Source organism: Genypterus blacodes, unplaced genomic scaffold, assembly GCF_046128005.1.
Source record: "Genypterus blacodes isolate CSIRO-AG114 ecotype Tasmania unplaced genomic scaffold, CSIRO-AGI_Gbla_v1 ptg000332l_1, whole genome shotgun sequence".
Lineage (NCBI taxonomy): Eukaryota > Metazoa > Chordata > Actinopteri > Ophidiiformes > Ophidiidae > Genypterus > Genypterus blacodes.
The window spans coordinates 221,425-230,000 of NW_027467117.1; the positions used below are offsets into that span (position 1 = coordinate 221,425).

Here is an 8,576-nt window from a genome sequence, read left to right on the forward strand (position 1 = left end):
CGCTCACACACATGCTCTTACACACACACACACTCGGAGTCTCCCTCCCTCTCCCTCTCCCTCTCCCTCTCTCTCTCTCTCTCTCCTCCAGATCACGGAGGCGCACCGCGCTGCTGCTCGGCGTCTCTCCGCGCTCTGCGCTCTCTCCATCAGCTTGTGTCGCTTCGCCCCGCCGCCTCCTTTTCCTCCCTCCGGTCTGCGGCTTCTTCTTCCATGTCACCGGGGAAGGCAGCGGACTCGGGCTAACGTCTTGGACCGAGCCGGACCTCCGTGACCATGGCGTGTATCGGCGACGCCGACCCGTTCACCGCCACGATACCGGCCACTAAAGTTGAACTCACCGTGTCGTGCAGGTGAGTCGGGCTCAGCTGATTACTGGGGTCATGTTCAGTCAGTCATCTGTCAGAGAAGAGAAGAAGTGATGGAGGAGAAGGCGTCACGTGTCTGAGAGTAAAGTCCTGTCTCCATTCAGACCAGCAGGCATGTTCCGGTTGTAAACTTTAATTGTGAGACAGTGAGTTAGTGTTGACTGTCTTTATGATGAACCGCCTGCTTGTCACTGAGGAAAGGAGAGGTTGTTTATATTCTGCTTTATTCTCCGCCTCTTTAGTTAGATCTGGGGTCTAAAGGATTGATGGAGGTTTGGGTTGTTGGCTTTAGTCTCTGGGAGCTCTGCTGCTCTGTGGCACGGTGATCTGGGCTCAGGCATGTTCAGCAGACTGGAGCGGTACTGGAGAGTAAAGGATGGGGGGGGGGGTCTCCCCTGTGAGGGAGCGGCTCAGAGAGATCCTGCTTCACATCTCAGAACACATCTGGCAGCATCACATCAACCAGAGTGCCTGGTTCTGTGTGGTCACCATGGTATCCACCTGACTGACTGAGAAGGTCTCTTGTATGTAAACATCTACAGAAAAGACAAATACGCTGAATATCATCACATACTGTATAGATGTGTCGTTTCCTTGGTTACCCCGTGGGGAGCTCTTGAGCAAGGCACTGTGGTGCAGCTGCGTCTGAGCGGTGGATCTGTGACAGTGCAGGTCAGACTGCAGGTCAGAGTGTGTGTGTGTGTGTGTGTGTGTGTGTGTGTGTGTGTGTGTGTGTGTGTGTGTGTGTGTGTGTGTGTGTGTGTGTGTGTGTGTGTGTGTGTGTGTGTGTGTGTGTGTGTGTGTGTGTGCTGTCTTCACACCGGTTAAATAAAGGTTAATAATAAAGATGCTCCAGCTGTATGAAGGCTTTGTGTTCATATTTAACTTCAGTCCAACAAGCCTGAGCCATAATGAGCCCGACTGAAGAACAAAGAGCGAGCGGCTTTATGTCGGCAAGATAAAAGCCCAGAGTTTGGAGGCTGAAATGTGTGCGACTGGTCAGAGCTGTAATGATCCTGGTGATTGTGAGATCAGACGCGGTCTTTAGCCGGCGAAGACACGGCGTCCAAACTGAGGAACGCCACCATCTGTACAACATAACTACTGTTCCTCTGACATGATTGCTGTTGAAACGCCGGCACGGGTCGCTGTGACTCATCTCAATGTTTCCTTTCTACATATTGTGCACATACTGTATCAGCCCCCGGCGACCCCTGACCCCTGATAGGAACACGCAGGTGCACAGATGGATGAAAGGCCAGAATGCTAATATCAAGGAGAAATGAGTCAGTGGCAGTGACGTGTTCCTGCTTGTTTGCGATTCTGGAGCCATTCAGTAATGTTCTGATGTCACTGTGTGTTTGTCAGCGGCGGGATGTGAACCCATAGCCACACTGTATGGCTTACTGTCACATGTAATGGACTGGGCTGCATAAAGGTCCGCAGGGCAGGAGAGGAAGGTCTATCAGGCGTCTGTCGCTGTATGTTTATGTTGTGTGAGTCGCTCCTGGACATGTAATCTAAACCGCTGAAGCCCGGGGAGAAAACTACCAATTAGTTTAACACGTTATACATATCTCTTCTCCAACGGCGCCCATTGTGGCGAGCAGCATCGCACGTGATACATCAGAGGAGACCTGCAGTCATAAATCTGCAACATTCACGACTGTTCAATACCTCCAGATTTAGCAGGAAACTGAAAACAAAAAGAAACATGCAGCATAGTGACTCAATACGTGGGCACTGAAAGGTTTTAGTGCTGTCGTGACCTTTCTCTGTGATCTTGTAGCCTTTTCTTGCAGGCTCAGACTGGAGCAGAACCTCCGGCTCTGTTTACCGACGTTTCTGCCCCGGACCTCTAATTACAGGTTTTATAGAGCTTCCTCCACAGGGGGGCCGGGTTCAGCTCCACGCAACAACAATCGGTAGACAGGCTTCTGCGCACCTGTAAGTCCCCTTAATCAACTTCCAGGGACATTGACACGGCAGAGTGGACTTGAAAACCCCAGACTGACCGGAGCCCCGCCGCCACTTCAGCACTCTGATCTCTCTGCATGTCAGCGGCCCGGTGAAGCGTTTCAGTCTGGAGCCGTCCTTCACTGGAAACCCTCCTTCACTCGATAAATCCAGAGCAGCGGCAGAGTCGTCACGCGGGAAGTCGAGCAGAAGAGCTGACAGATTGATTAACTCCAGCCCCGATATTGTAAGTCTGTCTGTCTAAACCCCTGCTGCTGATGGCTGTTTGATGAGAGGCTCTTGATCACACACACACACACACACACACTCAGGTTAATAGTTGATGGTTCTGTGTGCATGGTAGTGCTCTGCAGGCTTTCAGAGCCGTGTAGAGCGCCGTTCCTCTGGGAGCGTTTACGCACAAAGACAGGGCGAGTGACATCAGCGTAGCCGTCATCCCGTCTCAGCGGTCCGCAGCAGAGATAGCCGTGACCTTTCGGCACAAAAGGCAGGAGTTGTATCCTATCGAAGAATTGACACGGTGCGATGCGGCTGCATTGAGGCCGGACGCTGACCTGCTGAGAGGAGGTCGATGTGTCACGGACGATGCTGCTCTTTCCGCAGGGAAGATGAAGAAAGAGACAGAGAGGTGCGTTTGACCCGTACGCATGTTTCAGTTGATGTTTCCCTCTGATCCGGCCGGTGCACACACACACTGTGTCAGTCAGGCAGCACACCGGGCACCAAGAAACCTTTATACTTCTGTAGTTCAGCTTTAAAGTCATAGAGCTGAAGTGAAGACGCTTAAAGCAGAATCGTTTCTTTCTGTAGCAGGTTTGCATCTCAATGAGGTTCAACCAATCAGAGAAACGTTTCTTGATGTAATCGTTGTTTCCCCTGGTGTTTACACTCTTAATGAGACGACACCATCGTCTCTCTGTCGGTTCTCTGCCTCACATGTTTCCGGTGGCGGCGTTAAAGAAACGGCGCTCCGGCTGTGTCGACGTGTGAACAGAGCAGGGAGGCAGGGAGCAGCTGGAGCCGGCCTCACGTGCCGGGTGCAAAGCCCCCTAAAGCCCCACGGGGGGTCATGGCCAGTGGCTCCATGAATGAGTTTGTGGGAGTCGTTTGGTCTTATTAAGCTGCTGGCTGGTGACCACAGAGAGCAGAAGCCTCTAACTCTTATATACTGTACGGCTCTTTCATCTGGCTTTCATCTCTTTGCCAGGCTCCCTTGTGTTTCTTTGGCACTGATTTTGTCCTTGATGTCTCTGGACTGGACGCTGATTCACCTGTTGTGGGTGTGTGTGTGTGGGAGCAGGGAGAGATGGAGAATAGGCAGTGCCTCGGCCCGGATTGAGAACCATTGACATCCAGCGTCTGTCCTGTGAGAACACGGCGAGTGGGACATCTTAGAGACGGATCATAAATGTCAAGTGTTCCCGGGTTAGAGGAGTATTGTTTGGTGAAGTACTGCTGCTGGTTAAGAGCCTTCATCTGTGACAGGTATGAAGGACTTCCTGCGTAGACTCCCAGAATGAAACCGGCCAGAAAGGAGAACCTGAAGTGGTCTGGAGAGGTCCGGCTTTGAGGTCCACTCCAATAGATGGATGTAGAAGGAGAGAGAGAGACAATGTGCACTCGTGTAACCAAAGCAACCGTGAGCTCCCCAGAATTGAGCAACTCTTGGATAAAATTTGGACCTGTTGCACGGTGAGGATCAGCGTCGGCGTCACGATGAGGATATTTTAGATGAGAGAGACGGGTGAGGTGGGAGGATTTGTCAGAGCGGCTGAGGGATCAGGTCTTCTGCAGGGCGCCGAGGGCTGCAGGCCGCCGGGCTCAACGGCAGAAATAGAGCTGATTCATCCTCTGTTTGTGTTTTGGTGACGGGACAGGAAACGGGTTATTCTCAGTTCACAGGGGATCGTCTATAAAGAGCTTCAGTCAAATCAACGGGATTATTGTGTGGAGTCGTCAAAACGTGGAATCACGTCAAGAGCCGATGTTTCCCTCTGGCCTGCGAGCGCTCTAATGTCCCTGTAATCACCTCATTAGTTTACTGTCATTTAAATATGTATTCAGTCATCGTCTTCTATTCCTCTATGGTGTAATTATCAAAGTGCTCATTATTTACTTTTAGTCACAAACAAGAAAGAATACAAAGCCGAACCCGGGAGGATTTCCATCTTTCTTAGGAAATCAACAGCAATTAACAGCGAGATGTCGTCTGCGTAAAGTCGGGTCCTCCTAAAGTCACAGGATGTCACCGTGCGTAGCAGAAACGATTCCTACCTCAGTGTGTATCCCTGATCAGCTGCTCGCCTGTGTTGTAGCTCACCTGTGTCGCTCTGGATCAAAGCCTCCGCTCGCTGAATGAATGTAAATACAATGTAAATGTATTCGTCTGGATTCTGACCGGGACAAAATGTGGGTCGGCTGCCATTGAAGAGGAAAACTCTAAATATAGCTGAACTGGTGAGAGAGAGGTGTCGTCCATACGTGAGCTTCGTTCACATTCATTGATCTGTGACCAACCATTTGAGTTTCGATGTTGACACCGTGGCGAAGAAAGCGACTCGCCGCGTCCGACGACTCGCCGTCACGCCGCAGGCTGGCAGCTCCTCTCACCAGAACACTGAGGAGTTGAAGTAAATTTAGCTGGGGAGCTTAAGTTGTCATAGTAACCCAGCGAGAGTTAACATGATCGCTGTTTTTGGAAAAGTAATACATCAGGTTTCCATCAACTGTAAGCTAATGATCTTACTGAACCCCCGCCGGCTTTATTAGTTTATTATGTGAAGATGTTTTATGGTTCTTCTGCTTCCATTCACACACACACATCACGACACAAAGGCAGCGTTTAGCACAGGAAGCTGGAAAGACCAAGACCTGACAAGTGTGGAGGAGATGTCCATCACTTCTCCCCCTCTCTCAACACACACACACACACACACACACACACACACACACACACACACAAGTCAGAGAAAATCGTTGAGCGTCTCAGGGGCTGGGCGGTGGGATTGATCAGCCTCGGCTCTCAGATGCCTTCAGACCTCCACAATCTGACCCCATTGATGCGGTGTCATCCTCCCAGCAGGACAGACTTGTGCCGTTCATTACTGTGCCTACACACTCCCATAGGAGGAGGAGCTCTATATGAGCCGCTGTAGAGCTCCACACAACACCGCTGCAGCCAGAATCAGCCTGCACGCCGGGTGGGGGGAGGGGCGGCGGGGTGTAAATGTCAAATGGGGACCTACGCACGAAGGAGCGAAGGTTTTCTTGCTTCCTTCACCTCGGCTGAGTCCAGTTAGGCTTCACCGACGCTGCAGCTTCACCGTTTACACTGAAAATGCATTTGTTCTGCTTCCTGTAATCACAGCGGCCGTACAAGCTGCATGTCAAACGTGTGAGACCTGAACACCACAGCTGATCTGGTTAAACCTGAACTGCCCCGCCCCCTCTGGCCACAAGTGGAACTACAACAAGATATAAGTCACTATTACTAAAGTCTGTAAACAAAATAGATTATAATGTTGTTTAAATCATGATAAAAATAATCTTCATAAAAATAAAATAATGCAAAAATATGTCTGCTTAAAAATATAACTTCTATAATAAATAAAGAATAAATAGATGAAAATAGATAATGAGCAGAAATGTAAAGGCCCCAGTGTGTTCCTGGTGCTGCCCCCCCCCCCTCCTCAGAGCTCCTGTTGTGTGTTATGTGTTGTGTGTTATGTTGTGTAAAATGGTGTCCGTCCTTTAGTCGCCGCTGCAAATCTCTCGTAGAGAATTTCTCCTTTCAGCTTCCCTCTGACTCATGAACTGACTGTAGCTCTTTATAAATAGAAATGCTGGTTCAAGGCCGCGGCGGCACATTGATTTAGAAGCAGATTTGTTGGCCGAGCTCAACCTCTGTAGGGGACATTTAATGTCAAAACCCCACAAATTATAAGTATCAAAGGAGCCATTTTACACCACGACGTTTTCTTTGCTCCTCAACCTCAGAACCTGTGTAACGATCAAACCCTCCAATGAATCAACTCAACTCTACAGCAAGGGACCGTCTAAAAACACAAACCTTCAGCTGTTGTCTCTAACGGGTGCATGGACGCCTCAATGCTGTCACTTTCAGACGCTCCCTTGCAGACGGAAGAGACTGAACGGCTTCACAAACTCATTTACAAACCAGAGGGAGCAATAAGAACCTAATATGAGGAACATATGGCTCCTTTAATGTACAAACCTGTCCTAATTGTCTGTGTAGCAGATCGAGATGCGTCGGTCCTTCATCCTGATTCCCCTGCCAGCACTCACACTCCCATTGTGATGAAATATGACTTCATCCTTTTTAAGCCTATTTGCAAAACGCCTGAGGAAGGAATCTGGGATGTTAGGGAAATGTACGGACGTGTGTGTGAGGTGTGTGTGAGGTGTGTGTGAGCCTCCAGCGGCCTCCTGCAGGTGAAGCTGTGATGTAATTCCGTTTTCATAAATGCTTGATGAGCGCCGAGGCGCCCCGCCCCCCCTGAGCCGGCCCCGTTTCTATCAGGGGCACAGGTGGACGCCCTGGGGGTGCACAGGGACTAAGCGGAGGTTAAGGCGTTCATGCACTGTGCTGTGGCGTGTCGTTTCTCAGCGTCGCCTCCTTACTCTTTACTCGTCCTTTCCTTCCTCTCTTGCCTCGTCTCGTCCCCAGAGACACAACAGGATGCAGTATTGCTTTTTGATTGGATATTTATCCCATTTGGCAGCTGAATTCGCCCACTTCTCGCTTCTCCCACTCGGATCGCTCAGACTTTCTGCCAGTCACATCACCAACGTCACAACCAGGCCCAAATACGTCGCTTATTATCATTTATGAGAGAGAGAGAGCGAGAGAGAGAGAGAGAGAGAGAGAGAGAGAGAGAGAGAGAGAGCTCTCTTCTTGTTGGTCCACACGGTGAGATGATCCTTCATCCTTCATCCTCCTCAGTGAACACGAGGGCTTCATTTGATTTGTTGACAGGAGATGAGAGCATATTCACACAAAGCCACATTTTATTAACAGCTTCACACTGACGAGCATCTTCATCAGGTCCCGTGTCTTCCTCCTCACTCTTTGTCTCCATGCTCATAAACTTTCTGTTTCTGGATGTGGGATCCTGTGATCACAGCCAACTGTCCGTCAAAGCAGCACAGAGGCGGAGCTTCAACCTCATTTACCTCCTGTGTTCAACCGGCCAATCAGAAGCTTCTGCCTGATTCATTTACATGGCGGAAGCATTTCTACCATTAGGATACAATGGAAACAATACATAGATATGTTTATATTATTTTGTGAACCACCAGGCCCTACAGGAGCTCAGCAGCAAGGAAGAGAGGAAGATCATGAATCAGTGTCACACATTCTGACAGTGGAGGAAGCAGAACCGTCCCCAAACTCCTGTTCACCTCCTGCTCCTTCACTCCCACCCTCTGGAGAGGAGAGGAGAGGAGAGGTGGTAAGGAGCAGAGGAGATGTCATTTGGGATGCAGCGCTGGAGTTCATGCTGAAACATAATCAATTTTAATCAGGCGCCTAAGTGAGCGTTTCTGCTCGTGATGGAGGGATGTGAGAGGCTGAGAGGCTCTGATGCCTCCTCTCCTCTCTCTTACTCTCCTCTCCTCTCTCCTCTCCTCCTCTCCTCTCCTCTCCTCTCCTCACTGTGGTGATGTTGTGGTGACACATTGAGCTTCTGATGATCATTTTACCCTTCAAGCTCTCTGAAGGCTTTGCAGCGTTTCACTTTAAGATGTGACGGAGGAACAGGAGTGTGTGAAAGGGTCGCTGCCCTCTCAGCCACCAGCGGGCTGTGACTCTGTGACTCTGTGTCTCTGTGACTCTGTGCCTCTGTGACTCTGTGCCTCTGTGCCTCTGTGTCTCTATGACTCTGTGCCTCTGTGCCTCTGTGTCTCTATGACTCTGTGACTCTGTGTCTCTATGACTCTGTGTCTCTGTGTCTCTGTGCCTCTGTCTCTCTGTGACTCTGTGTCTCTGTGACTCTGTGACTCTATCTCTGTGTCTCTGTGACTCTGTGACTCTATCTCTGTGACTCTGTGTCTCTGTGACTCTGTGTCTCTGTGTCTCTGTGACTCTGTGACTCTGTATCTCTGTGCCTCTGTGTCTCTGTGCCTCTGTGACTCTGTGACTCTATCTCTGTGTCTCTGTGACTCTGTGACTCTATCTCTGTGTCTCTGTGACTCTGTGACTCTGTATCTCTG

General features: G+C 50.1%; 1 protein-coding gene across 1 annotated transcript in view; it reads left to right on the forward strand.

The window, feature by feature from the left end:
- The first annotated feature begins 276 nt into the window (after window positions 1–276).
- LOC142988488 (copine-8-like) overlaps window positions 277–8,576 on the forward strand; it is a 38,216-nt gene continuing 29,916 nt past the window's right edge. Inside the window, exon 1 of the mRNA XM_076137677.1 lies at window positions 277–353. Within this exon, the coding sequence (XP_075993792.1) occupies window positions 277–353 (77 nt within the window). The remainder of the gene's footprint in view (window positions 354–8,576) is intronic.